Source organism: Marmota marmota, unplaced genomic scaffold (genome assembly GCF_001458135.2).
Source record: "Marmota marmota marmota unplaced genomic scaffold, marMar, whole genome shotgun sequence".
Lineage (NCBI taxonomy): Eukaryota > Metazoa > Chordata > Mammalia > Rodentia > Sciuridae > Marmota > Marmota marmota.
The window spans coordinates 2,748,027-2,774,491 of NW_026000211.1; the positions used below are offsets into that span (position 1 = coordinate 2,748,027).

General features: G+C 35.5%; 1 protein-coding gene across 5 annotated transcripts in view; it reads right to left on the reverse strand.

Annotated features, from left to right (window-relative positions):
* The window catches only part of Dlc1 (DLC1 Rho GTPase activating protein), a 389,714-nt gene that overhangs the window by 263,577 nt on the left and 99,672 nt on the right, over positions 1-26,465 (reverse strand). For all 5 annotated transcript variants that reach the window (XM_048791799.1, XM_048791800.1, XM_048791801.1 and 2 more), the window contains exon 4: positions 22,462-22,602. In XM_048791799.1, coding sequence (XP_048647756.1) covers positions 22,462-22,602 — 141 coding nt within the window. The remainder of the gene's footprint in view (positions 1-22,461; positions 22,603-26,465) is intronic.

Genomic DNA, 26,465 nt, shown 5'->3' on the forward strand with positions numbered 1-26,465 from the left:
AAAAGACTTCAACCAAATAGCAAATGTCTTTATGAAGTGCATGAACCCATAAATAAATAAAAAAACCAGTTTTGGCTTAAGAGGAATACGTGAAAATGCTGTAAATTAATTTATGATTTTAATATTTAAATCTAACCTCTTGAAATAGGTCTCAATTTGAAATAGAAACACATTGTCAATGGTTGTGTAGTCTGTTGTGGATTAGTGCAGTGGAGTATTCCAAATCTAAGCTTCAATTTATCCTCTGACATAGGAGGCCAAAGGTCAGACCCATTCCATCTGGAATTCTTTAAACCGCCTATCTGAATTGGAAATTTCAATGAATACTCTTTTTAAAAAAAAAAAAAAAACATGTGATGAGCATTAAAAGAATAATTTATATTCTTCAAAGCTTGGCTACCATTCCTATTCAAAGAAGATCATAAAGTATATGCAGCACTTTAATATTTTGCAGTGTGAAATTTGAGTTAAGAAACACAGGAGGGAAAAATATATATAGATACATACATATATACATACTACACATAGTCAATGTTAGTTCTGAAGGAGAATATCTAGGATACTTGTTAGATTGATTTGTAGATTTTTAAACTTTCTTTTAATATTTTTACAAACCTAAGCCTGAAAAAGCTTTAAGTTGTATTGCTCCAATTATGACTATGAGGAAAAAAACAAAACGAAACAGTAAAAAGAAAACCTCTTCCCATAGTGTGTTAGTAGCATCTTCTAGCTAAAGAGAATAGTTTGAGTGTAAGGACCCCATGAATTCTTCAGCATAATGTCAGTAGTGACTCCTGTTTTGCATAACAGAGAATATGGAAGACATTTTCACATTATCTGGGTAAAAACCATTCAACAATGCATGTGATCACTTACTTGCTTTCTTTTAATTATGGGAAAAAGAGTGGGGTATTGCAAGTGAAATGAGGCAGAGCTGGTAGGATTAGCTAATGACAAGCTTTCTCTTCCTCTATTCCTCTGAGTCAGCAGTTCAGGGAGCAAATCTGTGTGGTGTGGTTCTGTGAGAAAAGAAGCTCAGAACCCTCTTCCTTTTCTCCCTGCCCAAGACTGACTCTTTTAATCAGGCCGTTCTTGAATATGGAAAAAAGAAGAATGTGTGGATTTTGTTAGAACAGAAGGTTATGAAATAATGCAGGTAGATATGTGGGACTTCCGGAGTATGATTTGTTTTATGGATTCATAACTAGAAAGGAAGAGTGGATATTTAGAACTATCAGTATAATTTTTATCTTTCTTTAGGATTCTGCCCCAGAGTATCATTCCAAAGCTTTGAAAAAGTAACTTCCTGCTTTCATCCACAGAGTTCTAGTGCATGACAGAAGCAAGATCAGGGGGCTCATTTCAGCCAATATTTAATCCTAGCTCTTGTTGACTGACCCAAGTCAGTGGGTCTCCCTGGGTCAGAATCTCTCACCTGTTAAGTATTGATTCCTTTGACTGACCTCATGTCTATTTGGTGAGAATAATGTGTCAGCAGATTGTAAATATGATGAAGGGAAGAAAAAAGGAAAATTGGTGAAAACCATCAGTGACAAAAAGCAGTAGCTAGTGAGTCTTTTAGATGCTTGCATTCTTGCACTGTGACTTACTAGCTTTTGAATTTGGTAGATTAAAATCATTTTGGGTGGGATAAGTTAAGGACACAATGGTACAGTGAAAATTTCTTGGGGGTTGATCAAGTTGCATACTTTCAAGACCAGTGAAAGCATCTTGCGTTGGTTGAGTTTTCAGTGCTTAGCATAGAAAATGATATACAGTAAATACTCTAATTTTTGTTTAATAAATGAGTGAAAGAAAAGGAAATTAGAAGTGCAGAAGTAGGAAGCAATCATACTTTTATATAACTAAGTTGGCCTTTTAAATCACGCATCAGTTAATAAAGACTCGTAGAAGAAATTACAAATACAGACAACTCTGTGACAAAAATCAAGTTACCAGCCACAAGAGTCTGCTTTGTGGTAAGGAGGACATTTCTGGAATAAAGATTTTTATAAAATACTATAAAATATTCCTTCCAAGATGAATCACTTTGAAAATTAGTCTGTAGAAATAAAACCAGAAAATATATGTCAAATTTATTTACTTATATTTATCCATGGATTCTTACAGAGATAGAACAAAAACCAGATATTGTCCAGAAGTGCTTTACGTGGTCTGTATTTCCATTAGCATTTTTGGTCAGGGCATATTTTCATAGCATTACAAGTCTTGAAATGCCCTCCGTCAATTTCACTTCTTAAACTTCCTGAACAGTTATTTAAAGCTGTCTAGGTTTGGGAAATTGGAGGCATTAATCTCAAATGGATGACTCCTGATGATGATAAAAGGTAAATTTACAGAAACTAAATTTGCTTCAAATTGTGAATCTTTTGAAAAAATGTGTGTGAAGTGATACAGTTTGGCCAGAAGATGGCACCATTTTGAAAGGAAAAAAAAAAAAGAAAGAAAGAAAAACAGGAAAACAAAAATCAAGGTATCACAATTAGCATGTTTTTAAAGGTTTTTTCAAAATTTTAGCCATTCTTTGGCTGTTATATTTTCAAGGTAGAAGATGTGCTGATCCCAGAAAAAATGAATTGGTAATTTAAAGAGTCTACTTGTACTATTTTTTTTTTTTTTCCTCATGGGAGAAGAAAGTCCTTTCAAAGACCCAGTATTTATTTACAGGCTATAGAATTTTAAGTCCTTGGTGTATCAATTCTCTCTGGGCATCCAGAATGCATATGGTCATCAAGCCTATGATCCAGGAAGAGACTAAATGTGTTAGAATTTTACCTCAAATATGTATTTGGTTAAAGAACATTTTGTATGCTGTAAAATACATCAAATAAAATTAGAATTAAAAAATAAAAGATTTTTCAGTGGAGATAATGTATATCTTACATATGTATATAATATGTGGATTTTATATATTCATATAGAGTATATGAGTCATATATGAATTATTTTACTTATTTATTTATAACTTTTCAAAACTTTGTATTCTTCTCTTAAATCTATTTTAAATTCAACATTGGATTCCATGTAAATCTTTTATTTTTAACAATATTCAAAATTCTCAACAGCCTGAAATAGTATCAAAACTTTCTTTATGAACTTAACTTTAAAATTTTTTTAATTTGATTGAAAAATGCATTGGTGAGCTTATAGCTCATATGCTTATAATGTTTCTTCCAATTTATACCAAAAAATGGAATTATACACAATCCAAAATAACGACATTCTTGAACCAATTAATAAATAATGTTGTTTATTTTGCATAACTTAGAAATATGATATAAATAATTAGGAAAACATACATATTTGATAGTAACAGTAATGAAAGATATTGAAGTAATTTAAATTTTGTGTTTCTTGCTTTTAAATGATAATTGTTTTCTGGTTTGATGGTAATGAAAAACCTTTTTAGGTATTTTGCAAGAAAAAAGTTACATTTAGTGTTCCATTGTTTCAATTTCAAGCATTTTAAGAAAAACAGTCTTTCAGCCCAAGTTTGAATACACATAAGCAGGGTTTTGTGGGGCCCATTTCAGTGCCATACTGCTGATGTAAGAATTTATGTTTTATCCTTGCAAGAAACCTGACCTAATTCCTTTCACAGATGCTTGTTCTGATAATTTGAGACTCATTAAGAGCACTTAAGGGCTGGGGATATAGCTCAGTTGGTAGAGTGCTTGCCTTGTATGCATAAAACCCTGGGTTCAATCCCCAGCAAACCTGCAGAAGCTTCTATAGCTCAGCCTCAAACTGAACTTCACTTCCTGTTACTGGACCTCCTCCTCTTCTCAGTGTACGAGAAAATCTGACCAGCATCAAAGGAAATTTCTTCAGAACTTCTTTTAGCTGAAGAAGAAATCAGGCCCCATACTAGACAGAAAATATGTTATGTAGAACACCAAGAAAGAAATAAGTTAAAGTCTAACCATCTGATAAACACTTGTATTCATTATTCCTGGAAAAATGTTTTAAAACCGTCGTCATGATTTGTGTGTGTGTGTGTGTGTGTGTGTGCGTGTGCGTGTATGTGTTCAGATTTGTTATTTGTAATAGAATCCATTGTTAGTCAACATGAAAACTATTTTGTAATATTTTAACATGTCACCTGATCAGCATATGTTTTGCATAAAGGAAACTCATTAATTACACCCCTATTCCAGTTTGCAGTTATAAACTTCACTGCTAAGGCAGGGCCAATCAAGGAACCGAAAGGTGGTAGTCATCTAACTCGGGGATGTATGGACTATCTTTAGTCCTGTTTGAATGCAGTTTTTATGAATGACAAAAAAAAAAAGAAGAAAAAAGAAAAAAAATATTGCCCTGATCTTGAATCTGTGGTTTTATATTCTGCAAAGTATTTTATCTTTTAGATGGCAGTAGAGAGGAAATGTGCTCCTGGCACTCATAATCGGAGCTTAGGGCACAGATCACTCCTTTCTTATTAGAAGGATGTTAAAATTAAAAGTTTTGACCTAATCTTTAAGATGACAGAGTTGATATCAAAGTGACTTGTGAAATAGACCAAACTGTGGAACTAGTAAAAAAAGTATTTGAAGGAGGATGCATTTGAGAATTCTTAAAAGATGTAATAGAATCAAGAATCAGAAGATGTGGGGAAAAAGTGATTTTAGAGAGTGTTTTGTACTTATGAGTTCTCCACCACACCTTGCCCTGTAGGGAGGGGTTAGTATGGTGCCTGTCCTCGATGGTGATAGGGACTTTGAAGGGGATTTTTAGACACTAAGACCTTGATGTTTGTCTCTAGAGTATGAGGAAAACAGGAGGCTGGGCTGATTGGGTTATCCAGCTGATGACAAGCCTAGAGAGTTGTGGCTGTATTAATATCAGCTGGATTTCCAGATCTGGCAGGAAAAAGCAGTGTTGAGCATTTCTCATGGAACACAGATGTATCATGACATCATTTAAGATCTGTGCTCAGGGCTGAGTAGAGGCCTTAACAAGCTTCAGCTAGGAGAAGCTAAAAAGTGTCCATATACTCCTTGTGGCCACCTAGGAAGCACACAACCTGCAGATGTAGAAGTGCAAAGGCCATATTAAGAGCATTACAGATGTGGTAGCTAATCTCCAATATGGACAGCCCCACTGGTTTTTGTGTCTTGGATAGTCCCTTTCCACATCAACCAGGACTGGTTTGTATGACCAGTAGAATACAATGGACATGTGACATGTGAATTTTGAAGCTAGTGCATTAAACATATGGCAGCTTCTGTCTCGGTCTCCTAAGTTGCCCACTCTGAGGGAAGCCAGCTGATGATTGAGAATAGTTGCTTCACAGAGACACATACGTGGAAAGGTGGCAATTTTTCAATCAAATGAATAACCATTTCGGAAAAGAGCCTCCAACCTCAACCAATATCTGACTGCAACCTTTTAAGAGATCCTGTCCTAGAACTGCATGAACAAGCTAATCTTGAATTTCTGATATGAGCAAACCATGCAATATGACAGACTTTACTGTTGTTTTAAGCCATTGGGGGTAACTTGTAATGTTGCAATAGATAATTAAAACAAAATTTGTTAGCAAGAATGACATGCCTTGTAACCAAAAAAACCTAAAAACTGACAATCTATGGGAGAGGCTTTGGGACCAAGGTATAGGTGGATGTTAAAACTGGAGGATGATAAACTAGGGAAAGACTAAACAATGTCAAAGATGCTGTTAGTTTAAGCTGGATGGCTTTTGAGGAGGTTTTCATTGAGAGCTTAAAGAAAAGTGAAGAAAATGTTATTAAACAAAGCAAATCCCTAGTGTATTGTGGAAGAAAGTTTAGAAAAACTGTTATGAGTGGTAATGTAAAAAGTAGAAAATGTACCTAAAGAACTTAGGAATCTTGCTAAGGGGATTTTTTAGGCTGGGTTAGAGAGACTTCCTGACTTCTTGTTACTTGTACTAAAATCAAAGGGGAGAGAGATAAGCTAGAGGAGTGTTAAAATATAAAGGTGTCAGGATTTTTTAAAATTGAGAAATGAAAGTTTCGCTCCTTTATAGCTTCTTCAGACAGCAAATGACTGACTCTAAAATGAAGACATCGTTGAGAGCAAATGTAGTTGTTGGAGAATGCCGTCTCAAGATGAAATCCTTTATTAAGACCTCAGAAGTACCTAAGGTGATGCACAAGAGAAATGTTTGGGAAAAAGGTTCTCTAAGGATTTTTAGAGTCCATCTCCGTAGGCTTTGAACATTAAACAATAGGTTTCTAAGAATTATGAACACATTTTTTTCCCAGAAGCCTCTATAGGAGGCTGAGATAGGAAAACATTTATCTGAGAGTTTTAACTCTGGTATTTGAGATGAAGTGAGTCCTAATAAGATATATGGGAGATACTAAAAGTTTTGTAGAAATTGTATTAACAGAAACACCCCTGATTTGGCTCAAAAGATTCAGAGATGGTAGAAAACTAAAAGTGGTTTTTGGACTCTCAAACTATGATAAGCAGAAAAGAAGAAAGATTTTTTTTTTTTTTGGTGGTGGTGCTAGGGGTTCAAATCCAAAGCCTCATTTGTGCTAGGCAAAGGTTCTATCACTAAGCCACATTGCCAGCCCCTGATAGGCAGAAAGCAAAAAAAGAAAACAACTTGTTTTTAAACACTAGGCATTTCATAAAAAAGAAGAAGAATGACTTAAAAGGAAGAACAGAGATCTCAGAGGGCAGGAGTCAGAAACCATGGCCAATCATTTTCAGAAAATAGTAGAAATGATCTTAGCCAAGAGCATTCAAGTATGTGCCCTGTTGTTTCTTGAGAATTCTATAAACCAGTGATGCCTGTGTGCCTTCTATTTTGAATGGGAGGGTGGATAGTGGCTATCTGATGTCTTAATCCCATTGTATGCTGGGTGACTCCAAGGTCTTCAGATCAAGAGGAACTATGTCTAAGGGCTATATGTGAGAAACTCTACCTGGAGGGTCTCATCAGCACCTGGACCTGATTAATGTAACAAGATCTTGGATTTCAAAGAGATGCTGTCATAGATGAATCTTTTGGAGCCATTTAGAGCTGGTCAGTGTTTTTGCAAGTGGGAGAGGCATGATATGTTATGGCAACCAGTCTCCAAGATGACATACAATAAATATCATTTTTGGTAAACATACCCTTGTTTAGTTCTTTCCAATACGGAACAAGGCTGGTCTGTGTCACAAATACAGTAAGGCAGACAAGACAGTTTGACCTCTGAATTTCTTTCACTCATTTTGGGAGAAGCCAGATAACTTGCTATGGGGACACTCAAGTAGCCTTGTTGGGGAAAACCACACCGAGAAGAAGCGATATTTTAGTACCATTTTTTTCAGTCCCATAAATAAGTCAATTTAGAAATGAATGTTTAATGAGTCCATTAAAGCTTTGACATGACCCAAGATGGTAAACAGTGAATCAAAGTACTGCCGTATTTTGGAATTTTAAATACTTATGTGACTGAAGAGTCTCTGGTAAGAATCACAAAGATTCCTGAGCTTTTGTGGAAGCAGGGAAGGAACAAGGAGATGAATGGCATATTTGCAGCAAAAGGTATAAGAAAAAAAATAAATTTTCTTTGAGATCACATTATGTTAAGTAGCACATACCTTCCTGGGGATATAATAAAATCATATAAAAATAATTAAATTTCCTTCCATGGGTTTCTTCTGCTAGCCTTTGCCTCTCTTTCCATCATTACCAAAACTCCTGCAAAAATGCCCACTTAAAATGGGTACATTGCATTTTATGTAAATTAGTTTCACAAAGTTGATTTAAAAACTCATCATTTCATCACACTGTACTTGCTTTTAATCTTGTATCCCATCTTGGTCAGTTCTCTTAAGTTTCCCAAGCTGTAAATCTCTAACCTGCCTTTAATTCTTCTCTTTTTCTCAGCCTTTGCAAAAGGTTTTAAATTTCAAATTTTATCAGTTTTTCCTCTGACAGGGTATATGAATCTACATTTTCTGTTGTCCCCATAATTATTGTCTTCAAGGCTTCATTTTCCCTGGCCTGCATTACTGCACACAATTTTATCTCTTCTTCTGATCTCCTCTTCATGTCTTGTATATCCCCTATACTCTGAATTCATTTTCTGCACTATTTGTAAAATTATGGTTCTTTAAAATATAAATCAAATCATTTTATATTCTTGTTTAAAAATCACCCTTGTATTTCCCTTAAAGCAAACTTTTTCGTCAGAATATTCAGAGTTCTCCATCGCTTGACCAAAAGGCTATTCGAGCCATATTTTCTTCCAGTTGGAACTATATGTACCGTATTTCAATCAAGTCAGATCACCCAGGGTTCTTTGATGTTTTCCATTCAATTCCTCTCCCTATTTGGTCACCAGGGAAACTTCTTGGTTATTGTTAGAGGTCACATTCCATTGTCATTTCTCCTGGGAAGTCTTACCTGAGGGTTTCTACCTTTTGTAACAGAATTTACATATTTCCTTACCATTTAATCTTAATTTTGGTAATAACTTTAAGCTGATATTCCTTACAATGTTTCATAACCACAAGTTCAGGATGTGCTATGTGTGTCACAGTGCACAGCCCATGAAGGTGAAGGCCATGTCATGTACGGTGCAAACTGCAAATCTGCTACCAGATTCCCTCCTTGGGAACAAAGAACTAATTTCCCCTGCTGTTGGAAAACAGTGGCTTCCAGCAACTATAGCTGTTTGCCCTTTTGGGAAATGTCCTCAACCTTAATAAACTGCCTCAGACAAGGTTAAATCTCTCTATAGGGACATCTAACAGCCAACAATTGGGTGTTATGGGGATGAAGAGAAAGAGTCTCACTGCCTCCATGTGGGACCACTCTGAAGGTCACCCAAACTCCAGAGCTTTCTGCAGAATCAGCTGAGGCTATAGTTGTCATTGCTTTGCAGCTCAGCACAACCCTGCTCTATGCTCGATTCTGCCTTTCTCATGTCCGTACTTCATTGATAAACCATCTCCAGTCAATTTTTGATCTTGGAGTGTGTGATCAAATTATCCTACAAGAACAACTTAGAAGGGAAGTTTTATTTGGGGTTCCCCAGAAGTTCAGTCCATGGTCAGTCAATTCCATTACTCTGGGCCCAAGATGAGGAAGAATATTACAGTGGAACGGTGCAGTGAAGGAAAGCTGCTCAACTCAGGAAGGTGAGGAAGCAGAAAGAGCAAGGGGAAGGGGCCAGGGCACACCTGAAGTGACCCACCTCCTCCAGCCAGGCCCTACCTCCCAAGAGTTACCATTCAGTCCATTCAAACTAGGACAGATAGATGAGGTTAGAGCTCTCATGATCTAATCACTTTACCTCTGCAACTTCCTGCATTAACATAGAAGTTTTAGGTGTTGCCTCACATCCAAACCATAACATGAAGTCTGATTCCAATAATGTCATGTCCCCTATTTTTATCTTAAGTTCTATCCTAATGCCTAGCACAGTGGTCCACACATAGATATATTAAACTATTGATGGCATTTGGACAAAAATTAATTGGGTCTTGTGACTAGTATTAATAGTATTAGAGTTCAACTAGTTTACAAGTTAAAAAGGCTTTATTTAATTAAAATAGACAGGATAATTTTATAATAGGCATGTACATGGCAGATAATTACGATCTTTACTTTTTGATTAAGGTAAGGTGTTGAACTGTCTTATAAGAAAAGCTTGACATTACTAGCAATAAAAAAGCATTCTTTCAAAAATATGTAAATTTTTGGTCTCATATTACATAGGAAATATTAGAATTGCAGATGAAAATATATATAGATATGCCCAGTGTAGTATTTGATATGAGTATGTTGGTTTTAATACAGAAAGAAAAATTACGAATGCAAAACAAGTGGGAGAATGATCACACAATTTTGATGTATCCACAAAATGTCAAATGTTAAATGAGGCATTCGGTTAATATTTTCTTAGAAAATATTTTTAAATTGAGATTCTGCTAGTTCTGAGGTCTAAATGTTCACCATTAAAAGTTCTTTGAAACTTTGGCTTCAAAACAACAACAACCACCACAACAACACCAAAAAACACAAGACAACAAAAAATGCCAAATGATCATCTAAAACCCAATGTTATGAAGTATTGTGTTTACACCACATTAAAACCCTAAATATCCAGCTCAGTAGCACCCTCAACCCTGGCTACATCTAGCTGCTCTGATCCGGTGTTTACCCTTTCTCACTATTTTGTTTCTTATTTTCCCCCAGGGTTCAAGACTCTTGAGGAATGAAGGTAATGCCCCTCAGCTGCTTTAGGAGATGAATGCAATGGGAAGAATGAGGAAGCTTCAGGAATGAATGCAATGCCCCAGCAGCAGGAAGTTCTGGGGGCAAGTGCCTGTGGATACTCTTGAAAACAAGATAGGCATATGTATTCCAGTGCTTGGGCGCACACAGCATTCCTAACATTTTTTTTTTCTCTTATAATTTGTTTAGTATGGGCTTAAAACAAAGTTTAGGCTGGGGATTGCTCAAAGGCCCATTTATAAAAGAGATACAGGTAAGTTTGGCTAAGGCAGGTAAGGCTGTTCTGAGGTGCCCCAGAGGGCATACCGTGAACAGCCCTGATTTATTGGCAATCTGCAGCAGAGAGGAAAACAGTTGATTTCCTTTGAAGGAGGGTACTAACCCAGGAGGTCATCTGGGTCACACCACATTGCTGCAGCAGAAAGACTAGGGAGTCACTTGAAAGCTGCAGCACAGCAATAATCTAAAGACTTTGAAAATTGGGGCAGTGGTGCTGCCTGGTAATCCAGCTACTGGGGAGGCTGAGGCAGGAGGATCCCAGGATGAAGGCCAAAGTCAGCAACATGGTGAGAACTTGTCTCAAAATAAAAAATAAAAAGGACTGGGAAAGTAGCTCAGTGGTATAGCACCCCTGAGTTCATTCCCCAGTACTCCAAAACAAAATAAAACATAAAAATATAAAACAAAAACAAGAACTGCAACCACAAAACCTATTGATTTACAAAGAAACAGTACATAAAATTAGCACATAAAATGTTCACCAAATACCAAGAACAGTCCAAAATGTAGCTGTTTTCCAAGTGATGGTATTTGAAGACATTATGGGGATAAAGAGTAAACAATTCCCTGGCTTTCATATGTTTGCTGTATGAACTCCAAATGTTTAGATGTGTGATTTTCAGAATACTCAAATAGCTGGTTGATATTTTTATTTATTTATTTATTTTTCACTTAGACATTTGGTATGTGGTAGACCCAGCTCAAAACTATAGTCAAGAAGGCCCTCTGTTTAAACTTCTACTACATGCTATTGAATATTCACATGGAATCCCTCCTTAAACATTTCAACTGACTCCCACTGTCTTTAAGAATAGAGCACAGAGGCCACAAAGGCAAAGGGTAGAATTAATTACCAATCTGTTAGCATGAAAGTAGAAAAATACAGGAACATATTGCATATGTAATTAGAGCTTCGGGACAACTAGGTTAGAAATGAACAAGGCGAGGACTTTGTGAAAATGGCTTACTGGTTATTATTACCACTCAGTGCTATGAATTATATTCTTGGTTGCTGTGATGTGGCATGCTGTTGGCTTGCCATTTTATATTACACAGAAATAACTGCAAGTTATTATTTCTCTTGGATGGAAACATGAACTGGATTCAAGAAGTCACATCAGCACAGGAAAAACTAAAATTTGCTCATTGCATGTAATGGTGATAACATGCAAAATACTATTCACAAGACCAAGTCTTAAGTTGTAGAGATGAATTTTTAATATTGCTTCTTGTCCCTAATGGAATATTCAATCCTAACTGTTCCAATATTGGTATGTGTTCCATTTTCCTCATCTTTCTTTTAGATTTACGAATATGGCTCCAGATACCGAATTAGCCCAGTTACTACAAACTAAGCACAAGAAGGGAGAAAGACAGGTTTACCATCCCTGCTGGGAGCCATTAGCCAAGTAGGTATGACAATTTCCTTGCCAGCGTACTCCATGTTGCTTAGTGGAAGGACTCGTGGAAATAGGACATTTTGCAGTGACATTGCATGTAGGTGACCTTGCTCAAGGACCAGGGCGGTTCCAGGATTAGGGTGTTCCCAGTTTAGGATAATCGGGTTTAGGGCGTTCCAGGTTTAAGATTATTCCTGCTGGGAATAGGGCATATCCTGCTGCCTGAGTTCCCCTTGAGTTCTCATGGGATTCAGACAGTATTTTTTGGGAGATAGAAGCCCAGTGGAGGTGGATTTGGGCAGAGAACGTGGATTTCCCCAGAACGTGATTGTAGAAGGCTGGTGTGAGTTCGGGAATAAAGAGTTGCTGTTTGAATCTACAAGCTGTGTGGTGGCTCGTGATTGTGTGCCCAGCCAGACTGCGGCACATCCCCAAGTTATTTAAGTACCCTGTGCTTAGAAAGTACCCTGTGCTTAGAGTTTAATATTTTAAAAAAAATTTTAGTTGTATGTGGTGCTGAGGATCAAGCTCAGTGCCTCACCTATAAGCAGGTGCTCTCCCACTGAGTTACAACCCTAGCCCCCTAGAGTTTGATATTGATGATCTGCATATCTTTGGATAAATTATACTTATCCTTTGCAAAACAAAACTCCAAGATTCATATTGAAAAGATGTATGTGAGGAGGTCATTGTGGAGATCTCAGACAGGATCACTGTCCTGAGTTAACAGGTAAATTGATCAGAAACAGATGTCAGTTACCTTAAAATACACACATACACAAAGTGGGGAATTTCTAATTTATTTTAAATATAAAAGTAAATGGCAGTGGAAAATATTTCTATTTTTCAAACCCAAAGTAATGTATTGCATATTTGTTATTTCAAAATCCAAAATATGTAAATGGAATCCTCTATGTTCTTAAATCATGAAATTCTAAGAAATATCTTATTATAATAATCGTTGAACAATTTCACTTTCAGAAACAATTTTTCTCCCAGCTCTCTGGTGGCTTAGTTTTTCTTTAAAAGTAAAAAAAAAAAAAAAGCCTATGAAATTTGCCTTATTTTTCTTTCTTATAAACAATGAATATCTTAGTGGACAGAGGCAAATATTTCCTTAAAGATCCACATACTTTAATGTTATTGCTTAGCTAAGTCAAAACAAAATTACCACATTAAAAAGTGGTAATCAAAGGCATTTTTCTAAGACTATTATATTTGTCTGAATGTATTAATTACAAACTACATTAATTCAAAATTTTTGTCATTTCAGATAACTTTGCCTCAAAAATTTATTTAAAACTTCTGTATGCCATTTTTTCTTTAATATGTTGTTTTCTTTTTTAGAATATGAAAGCTAATAATATAATATGTGACATTATGAAATACTATTTAAATTCTAGCCAATTTTATATATCACCATGAATTTTTTCCCCCAAGACTTCAGTTAAAAAGGAATATTTGTAGTTACTATTTATAAAAGAGACAGTGCTTTATCCTTCTAACTTATTTATTTTCATTTTTATTTATTTATTTGTGGAAATTAAGTGCTCCCCAGCACTTCTACAAAACCAGGGTCTCATGCATGCCAGGCAAGTGCTCTCTGAGCTCCAGAACTCAGTCTTGTACATTATTTTAAACAGCAGCCAGCATTAGGAAAAATCACCAGTCTTGTTAAAAAAATTCATCTGTAAATAATTTATGCAAAATATATTTTATATAACCTGGTAAAATAAAATACAACTATCACCCAAATGAATTAGGTTTAAAATGATACTTTAAAATAATATAATTTAGACTCTAGAAACCACATGGTGTTTTTCAGTTTTAATGCCTACCATTAAAAAGCAGAAGCAGAATGACTAGCCTAAGGAATATAATATATTATAATATATATATATATATATATATATAGCATATATATAAANTATATATATATATATATATATATATATATATATATATATATATCAGATCTATGATGGCATTTAGACTTAAAACCTGGTTTACACTGAAACTATTATAATAGAGGAACACCTGGGAGTTATTCTTTATTTTTTTGGATCAGTTTAATTTTTATTTATATGCAAATAATTATAATAAATACAAATTTTATGATTTCATAGCATAGTTTTCATATGAAAAATAGTCTACATGATCACAGAGGGAATATAGTGGGTTGCCCCATTAGAAAGTAAGCTCAAAATAATTTCTGTCCATGTACCTGACGTGTATTTGTTATTTGTAGCAAAAACATTCCTGTGTCCAACATCGGCTCTCTTTACTGAATAAATGACCGAATCATCAAAATTCACACAGCATTTCTTTGTGGGTGTTTTTAGAATCTTTTGAGACTCTGATGAAGCTATTAACAGTTTTCTCAGAAATGTGTAAATGCTGACATGTATACACAATTTAAAGTGCAATTTCAGAAATATCAGGGATCCTTCTAAATCCATCCATGAACTCCAGCTTAAATTTTTTTCCTTAATTCCTTGATAGGAAAAAATATTCATAGACATACTCAAAATGAATGTACACACATATGCACAAACACACTTGTCTGTCTGTATATGTAATCTGACATGTATACATACACATATATATCTTACACATCCACATAAAGGCATATATAAAATCTGTGGTAAGTAGGAAATTTAGAAAGTGGTGTTAGAAGTGATAACCTACACCATGCTACGATGAACAAGTCTTGTTGTTGTTGTTTGTAAAACTGTGCTTATTGGCTAAGCATGGTGGCACTTGCCTGTAATCCCAGCAACTTGGAAGGCTGAGGCAGGAGGATCACAAGTTTGAGGTCAGCCTTAGCAATTAGGTGAGACCCTCAACAGCTTAGTGAGACCATGTCTCAACAAAAAAAATGAAAAGGGCTGAGGGTGTGGTTCAGTGGCAAAGTGCCCCAGGGTTCAGTCCCCAGTACCTACCAAACAAACAACAAATAAACAAAACATAAACAAGAAAAAAGACAAGAAAAAGAAAAGAAAGAACAAAAGGAAAAACAAAACTGAACAGCAACAACAAAAAACTGTTGTTATGCATTTTGAGTTCAGACATGAGTGATATTTAGTTTCTGATGTAATAACATCTCACACCAATTTATATTAGTTCTGAAGCCAGAAGGAGAGCATATGAATCTCTGTATAAAGCAGTGCTGAGGGGCACTGGGTGCAGTCCTGGCACCATCTCCTAGAAGTAGCGAGACTATAGGCACCTTGGTTAGCCACTTCATTATTGATGAGCTGCAGACAACAATAGCATCTACTACTTTGACCTGGAAAGGGCTGTATCTCCCCTCTTTTTTTTTTTATGAAGCTCCAATGAATGGTGACAGCCAAGTCCATGCAACAGCATTTGCCACATGGTGTGAATTCCACAAATGCCCAGGTTTTCAATTATTAATATTATTACATGAGCAAAACCCAATTTTCTCCATGATTATTAATAGATAGAAACTTCCAGAACTTTCTTAAAGTTTATATTCCTACAGTTTCAGAATATATGAATGACAATTTATGGGTTCTTCTCTACAAAATGACCAAAACATGAACTGATAATTTCAAAAGTAACATAGTAGACTATATTCTCAATGAGTGAGAAAAAAGAAAATAAGATACGACTTTTAAATCACTTTTAACAATGTCAAAATTATTACAGTGTCACCATCTTCCATTTTCCTCTACCTCAAAATGTCTGTATATTTTAGGGAGGACAATACTAATGACAGCAAATGTCAGGCCAAAAAATTGCAGTTTGCTTCTATCATGCCGGAAGGGGAAATGAATAAAGGGCATGGAGGTGCCTCACTAATTTCACTTCAGTACCAACCACTGTGTTTTGTGGTCATGTTGAGAGGATTACTTTTCCCCCTCCAACAATAGCTTGGGCTGAGCATGGAATTTTGAGAATTGTCAGTAAAAACAACTAACGTATCAGTTTGGATATGGCATTGGGATCTTTTTTAAAGTCACCCAGAAATGATCATGGACTCCCAGAGTTGGACATACTGCCGAAGCTCTATTTTAGCCATCTTCTAGAGGTGTTTAGGCAGGGTTTGTTTGAACCACTCTTGTAAGGAATCAGCTGCATCTGGCTGGGAGCCATTCTACCTGCCCTGGACTCCTGGCTCTCCATGAGCTGATTGATGTTCTTCCTCTCATCCATGGCTCCTTAGTAATAATGATCAAAAGACTAGAGGTGCCTTCAACCTGTGGAATTAGAGCTAGTGTTACTTCTTTGACCTGGAGGGGGCTGTATATCTCCCCTCTTTTTTTTTTTTTTACCCTGTAGCAATTATAGATATTGAGTGTTAATAATTTATGCTGTTTTCAAAGTCTTCAATACTAGGGTTGTTTTGTAGCTCCAGTATGCAGCACATTCTGATGTGCATGCCAATATGTTCCAACGTTCCTTTAGGTTATTTAGTATACACTCAAAGCTGCTCTGTCCCAACTTGCTCAAATGATTCTGGTTCTCATTGCTGTTACTAGAATCCTCTGTGTCATCTGGTAACTAAAGGAGTTTCTTAGGTGGGGGGCAGGGCTGGAGATTAGACTCAATTAAAATCACATCCTTTACATGCTTGTTGATGTTCTCAGTCCTTTTCAGCAGAATGCTGGACTCTTCTTGTTTCTCTAGTTACTTAGTTTACAAATAAAATATGTTCTTTTCCTTATTCTCTGGGGCTTGAGCTCTTTTCTTCATAAATATACAATTAATGGTGATTTAATGAACATCTGCTCTTAAAGTTGTCCTTAAGAAAAACAACCACAAGAAAACCTCTGAGACAGGGGAAAAAATGAAAGCATTTCCTCTAAGATCAGGAACAAAACAAGGGTGTTCACTTTCAGCACTCTTGTTCAACATTGTACTAGAAGTCTAAGCCAGAGCAAATAGGCAAGAGAAAAAAATAAAGGGCATTCAGATTTGAAAAAAGGAGCAATTGCCCCTGTTTGCAGATGACATGAAGTTGTGGAATTCAAAACCAGTTTGACATATAAAAGTCCTACTGACTTTTATATGTCAATAACAAACTGGATGAAAAAGAAATAAAAATAAAAAAGAGATCCCTTTCCCAACAGCCACACACACACACACACACACACACACACACACACACACGTAAAACATGTATGAAAAGTTTAACCAAGGAAGTAAAAGATCCCTTCAATGAAAATTATAAAACAATGAAAGAAATTAGAGAGGACATAACACAAAAGCAGAAAGACATCCTATGCTCATGAATTGGAAGAATTAATATTGTTAAAAAGTCCATCTTACCCCCAGCGATTTTGTATGCAATCCACATCAAATAACCAATGGCCTTCTACACAGAAATGGAAAAATAAAATCACATAATTCTTATGTCACCTCAAAAGACCCCAAAGAGTCAAACAATTCTGAAACAAAAGAACAAAAGTTAAGGGGTGGGGTTGTGGCTCAGGGGAAGAGCGCTCGCCTAGCACACGTGAGGCTCTGGGTTCGATCCTCAGCACCACATAATAAAATAAATAAATAAACAAACAAACAAATAAATAAATATATCTCTATATCTATATATTTATATATAGATATATAGATATAAAACTGTACCATTAAAAAAAGGAACAAAGTTAAAGGCATCACAACACATAATTGCAAAACCTAGTATAAACTATAGTAATTGAAACAGCATAGTACTGACATAAAAACAGACACAAACCAATGGAACAAAATAGAAGATCTACAAATGAATCTACGTATTTACAGCCAACCAATTTTTGACAAAAGGACAAGAGTATACATCAGAGAGAGAATTAATATTGTTAAAAAGTCATCTTACTCCAGTATGGAGATTCCTGAAAAACTGAAAAAAAGAGCTACCATGTGATCTGGCATTCCCACTTCTACTGGACATAATATCCAAATGAAATAAAATCATATCAAAGAGATACCTGCACACAGTTGTTTATTGTAGCACACTATTCACAAGAGCCAAGAAATGGAATCAACTGAGATGTTCAGTGATAGATGAATGTATAAACATGTGATATATATATATATATATATATATATATATATATATATATATATATCATGAAATATTATTCAGTCACAAAAAGATGAGAATCTGTCATTTGTGTCAACATAGATGAAACTGGAGGACATTATGTTAAGTGGAACAACCAGGCACTGAAAAATAAATACCGTGTTTTTTCACTCATTTATGAAAGCTAAAAAAGTCCATCACATAGAAGTAGAGTGAGAGAGAGGTCACTAAAGATTAGGAAGGGAAGGGGTTGGAGACAGAGAGAGGTTGGATAATAGAGTTGGAAAACAGAGTTGGAAGGTGGAATCAGCTCTGATGTTCTAGAGCACAATGGAGTAGCCATAGTCTATAACAAATTATTATACATTTCAAAGTGACTAGAGAAGAGCTTGAAGGTTCCAAAAACATAGAAATAATAATATATGAGGAGACAGAAATGTCAATTATTCTGATTTCATCATTACATATTATATTTATGTACCAAATTATAATGCTGTACCCCATACATAAATACAAACATGTCAATCAAAAAAGAGTAAAATTTGAAACTAGAATTGGCTGTAAGTATCATTTACTTTTAACCATATTGATTTTAGGTCTAATTAAAAAACAGATAGGGATATATATAATTCCAGCAGGCTTCACTCTGTTGTTCATAGTCCATCTTGACCTGGGGGGAAGTTCAAGAGTATATAGATGTGCAAGACTTTAGGTTTATCTAGACACACAAGTCCATTAAGCTGAATAATTAAAATTAGGAATATATATATGTATATATATATATATATATATGCATATATATGATATATAAATGGCATACTTTAATAAAAAACATCAAGGGTAAAAAAAAAAACCAAAATAATCTCTGAATTTATAGTGTCATGCCTTAAAATCTTTCATGTAGCTACCTTATATTAATGTAGTTGCCTTATATTAACTAACACTGGAACAACTCTGTCCATGGAAGACACTGAAGATGGAGAATGACATCAGTATCTTGCTCTACAGTGCTTCAAAACACTTTATATAAAAGGCACAACTGTTCTGGAGTTGTTTGTAGAACATTCTAGTATGGAAGGCATTTTGAGTCTGTTTCAAAGGCACAAAAGCAGATTTAGTAGAGAAATTGATCAACATCTTAGCATGAAGTGCAAGGGTTCTCTTTTTTCTAGGTGTGGGTTTTCTTTTGACAAAGGATAATCTACTTTTAAACACTTTCATTCATTTTTGTGTGAAATATATTGCATAATTATTTTAATGCTTACTTTTCAGCATGATATACACATAGAATTAGCAAAAAATTTGAAGATTATTCATTGATCTGATTCGAATAATAAATATAAAATAATTCCTATTGAAAAATAGTACTTAGAAATCCAGGGACCTTAGGCATAAAAGGAAAGCCAAATATTTTTGGAAGTTAGTCACCATTATTAATAGGTTTTGCAGTGGCAAATCAAATGTAATGCTAAACTTCTGAAATGAATGAAAGCATTCTGCAAAAATGTGACATGATAGAACAGAAGGTTAGTTATTATATAGGTGGGTGTGTTAAGAAGTTGTTCTTAGAATTCATGTTTCTACTTCACATTAAAATTGAAAATTTAGTCCATAGTGAAAAGAAGACATCTGTAGGATAATAAGAGTTTTTCCTTTTCACCAAGTATCCAGACTACTTTTACATAACATATATTACCTAAGCTCCAAATTATGGGTCAAGGTATCTGTTTAATTTCTAATAAAATTCTTCGTTGTAATATGCCAACATAAAATTTATTCACAGCCCAAGAATCAGTTTCAAACTGTAGTAAAAAGGGAATACCCGAAAGAATAGTATTGTTAATAACAACAAAAAAATCATATGCCCCCACACAAAGCAAAAGCCTATTTTTAAAGCTATTCTTATTAATTGTCCATTTTATTTAAGAAATTTCCTCAAAGTCAGTTGTCTTCAACAGTGGAATGTTTCTTTCTAGATACTTTTCATGACCTGTTGGGGAATGTTACCAAACTATAGTTCAGAAGAAGGAAACAGATATATGTCCATTTGTCTAATACCAAGGTATTGGTAGATTGGTCAGTTTTTAATTTTCTTAAATTGGAATATTGTCTTTGGAGGCGGGGTCAGTTGCAGAATGATTCATGTGTCCTGATTATGAAGCACCTTGGGCATCTGGGCTCTAGTCACATTCTGTTTTCTTCAAAGTTAACAAATTTATAAGTGAGTGCTTAATTTGGGATATATCAAAAATATTTTTTTCTGTTTAATAATTGATTTAAGTATATATATTTAAAATTTTGAGGGGGTACTGGGGATTGAACTCAGGGGCACTCGACTGCTGAGCCACATCCCCAGTCCTATTTTGTATTTTATTTAGAGACAGGGTCTCGCTGAGTTGCTTAACACCTTGCTTTTGCTGAGGCTGGCTTTGAACTCGTTATCCTTCTGTCTCAGCCTCCTGAGCAGCTGGGATTACAGGTACCACTGTGCCCAGTGACTTAAGTATATCTTAATTGTGACAGTTGAATAAATAGTTTGGTCAACTGATGAAGCAAAGGATGAAAAATTTGAACAAAGAACCCATCACAAGGTATCCAAAGGATTAGTCCTGGGACAGCTGATGGTTTGTTTTTCTCATTGTATACGCCTCTGTGTAACTTTCTTTACTACACTTGAAAACATGAGGGTAATGAAGAAAGATAAAGGAACTGCACACACAGTTGTATACATGATAGGGGATTATGAGGCACTCTTACACAGATACTGCACTTTCCAGGGGGACAAAAGTGGATACCACTGGCAATTATTCTAAATTGAAAGACCAATGTGAAAGTAAACATCAGGGTGAAAAGAACTGTTCTGCAGGGTACTAGCAGGTGCTTCCAAAAGCAAATTAAAGCAAAAAATACCGTTAAGAAGGGCCTTTACCCACATCCCCAATGTTAAAAAGCCAATGATTCTCAAAATCTTCAAGTTAAACTGCTGAGACGGCTGGGGTTGTAGCTCAGTGGTAGAACACTTGCCTAGCTCATGTGAGGCATTGGGTTCCATTCTCAGCACCACATAAAAACAAGTAAAATAAAATCCATCGACAGCTTAAAAAATATTAAAAAAAAACATTGAGAGAACATGTATTTAAAAAAAATCCTTCCTTAATCAGAATGAGGTTAAATGAAATACTTGGATTCCACAGTCTAATTTTGCATTTCAACAGGGTTGACCCCGTATTTTCAGTGTACCCCAAAATAGCATTGTGCAGTAACTTTTTGATTCCTCCTATTCCCAATACATACAGCACTACCATGGTGCACATAGCACTTGCATTTCATATCTTCTTGTGCTAGAATGAAAATTATTTAAAGACAGAGAATATGTTTTATTCCTCTCCATTTTTTTTCATCTAACATAGTATATGGCATGTAAGAGGTGTTCAATAGATGTTTATCAACCAAAGTACTCTGGATATATATAATAACAGGAAATGTAATTTCTAGGTAAATATTAAAAATCAGACACATCTGCATTTTCAACGATGTATTTTCATTCATATTGCAATAGCAGTACATTTTCCATGTTTCAAATTCAGAGTGTTCTCTGTTGAGTCCTATTTCAGAGCACTATTTTATTTTAAAGGCAGGCAAAGAAGCAATCCAAACTTGTTTCTCTGTGTTAAGCTAACATGGGCTTTAAAAAAAATAATACAACACTATGATTTTCACCAAACTAGGAAAGGTTATTTTGGAACTGCTTGGATTGTAGATATTTGAAGTAGTAATTACTTCCTCCATAAATGTTACCTTTTAGAGTCAAATACTATTTTCCTGGTGCAGTTCACTTTTTGCTTAAAGGAAAATCTCTTTTATTCACAATTCACCATGCTGTATTATTCCATGCAGTAACTATATTTTTACTTGTTTTGATGGCATTATGAAGTCCATGAAGCATCATTATAATGACAGTAGCTTACCTTTATTCAGCCCTTATTCTGTACCAAACACTTAGCTAAGCCCCTCACATGTGTATTATCATCAATGCCCACAGATAATCTATAAAGTGAATGATTTTGGATATCTTTATCTCCATCTCTGTCATCTCCCTGTATCTATCTACTTATCTATTCATCCCTCTATCCATCAGTATCTATCATCTATATGTCAAGGAAGTTTTTAAGTAGCAAGTGGCATTCTTAGGATACTAATGCAGGAGAAAAGCCTTCTGCAGTTTTGTGTTCTTGGTTCTTTAAAGTTATGAGTGTTTAGTAACAAAATTTAATTACATATTTTGCATAATTCTGGATTCATGGCCTGTTTTAGCAAACTTACTGTATTGTCATCGATTAAACAAACATGTGTGTTCAGGGTGGTGAATACTCCAAATCGACATGGCAAAGACTCCAAGAGTGTTTCTTCTATATTGAATGGATACAATATCAACTCTCATCTGATAGTCACAACACTTACATGTTGAGACTGACTTCTTATTTACAACTTACCATTGCCTTGGGTTTGGTTCCAGAAATGGTCAGTGGGGTAGAAGATGGTAGATCAGTGGACTCAGTGTTAGAAGGCAAATTTACTTGTGTCTGATTTACTAAAGTAGTATCTGCTCCACTTTCAGATCCCGATTCCAGATCCTATTAAAAACAAATGCATTCATATGAATGACGTGTGACTAATCCCTCTGTGCTCATTTCCCTGCCACCAGCCCCTTTCCACTTCCTTCTGTCAACACACATTTAAGGGTTGCTAACACTGACATGTCACTCAAAATCATATGATTTCATAATAACAATCATACTCTTCTGAGGGTCTGAAACTACTTGAGAGAGAGGTATCATACAACTTGAGTAATTTAACAACATAATGCCAATTGGAAGGGGTAGGTGGGAGAGCTAGCTAGGGCATAGCAGTAAGAGTTAGGAGGTAGAAGACCATAGATACCCTTTCTCACTATGTGACCTTGAGTAATTCAATTAACACTCCACACACTACAGGAGGGCATGAATTATGTTTTGTCATGTGTGATTCAATGATCCTGTTTGAAAATGGGTATGCTAATGATATGCACTCAGAGAATTTTATGAGGATTAAGCAAGATATATAAAAAAGTGCATGTAACTGTGCGTGGTCATTTTCATTAAATGTTAACCATTACTAGAAACATTATTTATATCATATGTCTTCTTAATAACTACTTCTAAGACACCCGTTGAATGATGCAATCATTTGGTAACCTCTGCAAAGGCTGTGCATTTAATTTATCAAATGTTCTCTTACAGGTGAACTGACTGCAAAGAGGAAAGGTGAGAGTAGAAGAAAGTGGAGAGGAGGGCAAAGGCACACGTCACCCCATGCTTTCAACCTGAGAAAAAATGAGTTAAATATCTCTGCATCTACTCTTTTTACATCTCAGCCTCACCACGATCTAGTGGTCAAATATCTTCCCTGAACCCTAACTTTCTGACTATATGTTTTACCATTCTTTGGTTTCTTAGGATGCTCTGGTAGTACTGCCTGTTTTCAGTTCTTCTAGTAGATCAAGCTGGTGTCTACGACAGGGACTATGCTCTTTCTTTGAAGCAGCTGTTAACTATTTAAAGCCAAAATAGTTTCCTTCCTTTAACATCTGCAATATCTTTTTGTTAACATCTTATTGTTCACCATACCTTATTTATATTTACCATCTATCAATAAATCTGTTGGTTTTTTGTGCTACCTACCTACCTATCTACAGATCCATTCCTCCATCTTTTAATCTTTGACAATTAGAAGGCATGCATCACAAAATCAGGAGCTTTGCCTGACGTGCACACTGATATATCTTCAGGTCTTAGAACAGTGCCTGACACATAGAACATGGTCATGTAATATTGTTTTGTAAAAGAACAACTGCATAGATAATACAAACCTTTCCTTTCTTCGTCTTCACAATGTAAGTATTTTTTTTGCTATAAAATTATAAATCATAAATAGAATTGAAACTCAGTTTTCTTCAGTTGTAATGGTATAAAAGATATATACTAATAAAGACGAAGAGTAATAAATGATGAAGAGTATACTGCATTCTTTAATAATGTGTTTGTGTATAAAGTACAAGACTGTAACCGAATTTCTGATGTTTGGAGTGACTTCAGATCAGGCCATCTATTTTATTTGCATATTTATTTTTCTGCATAGAGAAAGCAAGAAACATTTTATTCTAGATAAAATATGATTCATTTAAATTTCAAGCATCAAATAAGTAGTCGGTAATAGCAGGTAATTTTTGAATATTATCTAATGCATACTCATAAGTAGCAGGTAATTTATAATCCATTTATGTTTGACCTTTTGTAGATCAAAAATTGGTTGCAATTAATTTTGCCCTCCTGTTGATGATTTGATTAGGTAATTAACTGGGTAATCCTGCAACTTTCTAACCATGCAAGGGTTCTGAGGTGAAATAATATATTTAAATCAAAGACTACCCTCTTTTTGTGTTTTTGCCTTTTACAGACCTTACCTCACCGCCCATATCTTCCTCTGTGGTCATCACCCCTGTGTGGGAGGTTCTATTATCATCACTTGAGAGATGATGAAGCCATGACCTGGGGTGAGTCACTCCACTCAAGTCACACTTTCTCACAGAGCTGGCATTGAAACTCAGGCCTTTCTGACCTCAGGGTTCAACCTGGTAAACTAACTCCATCTGTTCTATTGAGGTCCTAAACAACTAAGTAACTGATGTAATAATGTGCAGTTTGGCAGAAATCTTTATCATTTTCTCTTCTTTCCTCTGTTCACTATGAAAAATATCATACAAGTTCTCTCCTGATCTCTCACATTCCTTCTCTCCTTTGTCTGCTTCTGTACCCAAACCCAGTGGTGAATAAGATCCAAATTATCATTATACTATCACCTAATAATTTACCTGCAATTCACCTTTGCTTTGTGTAGTTCCTCTTTTATACCATCCTCCTACAAGGCTCTAGTAATGACTCTTACTCTATTCCTTCAACTATACCTGGCTATAGAAGTATAAAAATCTCAGGAGTTCTTGTTGTGCTAGGTAATCCAGTGTGATATGTGCTAGAGATGCTTACGCAGTTCAATTTTGGTGCAAAAGACTGAGAATCTAGTGGTCCACTGGATATATAGATATGGAGATCATAAAAAGCTGTCTCATTGGTGACCCTCATCATGAAGAAGGTGACATAAGCCATGCTAATTCCCAGGGAGAACATTCAAAGTCACACAGTCAGGAGAATTGAGTCTAGAACCTGGATATAAGATTTAAGGGACAAATGGGGAAAGAGGAGCCAATGGAATATATAGAAAGTAAGTGTCACAGAGGTAGAGAAGCAAAAACAGGGAGGAGCCAGAAGCCAAAGGAGTAGTGATAATTAAAGGGAAGAGAGTGCTGGATAGTGTCACTGTAATAGCTAAAGACTGTGCTGTTCCTACTGAATTTGTCAGTTAGGAGATGAAGGGTGGAGAAGTGATGGAGCCATAGCCAGGAATTAAATCAAGGAGGAGATACTCAGATGAAAGCTTGGCTCACACCCAAAAAGAGTGAGATAGGGCAATGCTTGAGTAAAGATCAAGGGAAGACTTTTTGCTTTTGTTTTTAAATTTCTACATTGAAAAACAGCAATGATCTCACTTACCACCCATGTCTATTTTCCTGGTGTACTAACAGGAAAGTCTTTTTGTTTTTTATTTGTTCTAATCAGGTGTACATGACAGCAGAATGCATTTTGATTCATTATACACAGATGGAACACAACTTTTCATTTCTCTAGTTGTACATGATATAGCATCACACCATATGTGCAGTCATACATGTACTTAGGGTAATGATGTCCATTTCATTCCACCATCTTTCCTGCCCTCATGCTACCTTTGGTATTTCGGGATTGGCTTATTTTGCTTAGCATCATATTTTCCAATTCCATTTATTTACCTGCAAATGCCGTAATTTTATTCCCTTTTGATGCTAAGTAATATTCCATTGTGTATATGTACCACAGTTTCTTTATCCATTCATCTATTGAAGGGCATCTAGGTTGCTTCCATAGTTTAGCTATTGTGAATTGAGCTGCTATAGACACTGATGTGGCTGTGTCACTATATAGTATGCTGATTTTAAGACCTGTGGGTAAAGATGGAGGAATGGGATAGCTGGGTCAAATAGTGTTCCATTCCAAGTTTTGTAAGGAATCTTCATACTGCTTTTCAGAGTGGTTGTACTAATTTGCAGTGCCACCAGCAGTGTATGAGTGTACCTTTTCCCCCACATCCTTGCCAACACTTATTATAACATGGCAGTCTTAAACAAAGAAAGGATTTATTTAATTAGTACATACATGACAGAGAAAATACAGCATGTCTATATGCTTAAGAAAAGGATAAGAACTGATAGGAAGAGGGCACTGGCATTTGAACCTATAACAAAGAATTGGTGGAGCTAAGCTAGAAGACAGTAAGGAACGGAAGTAAGGACCCAACTGTAAGATCA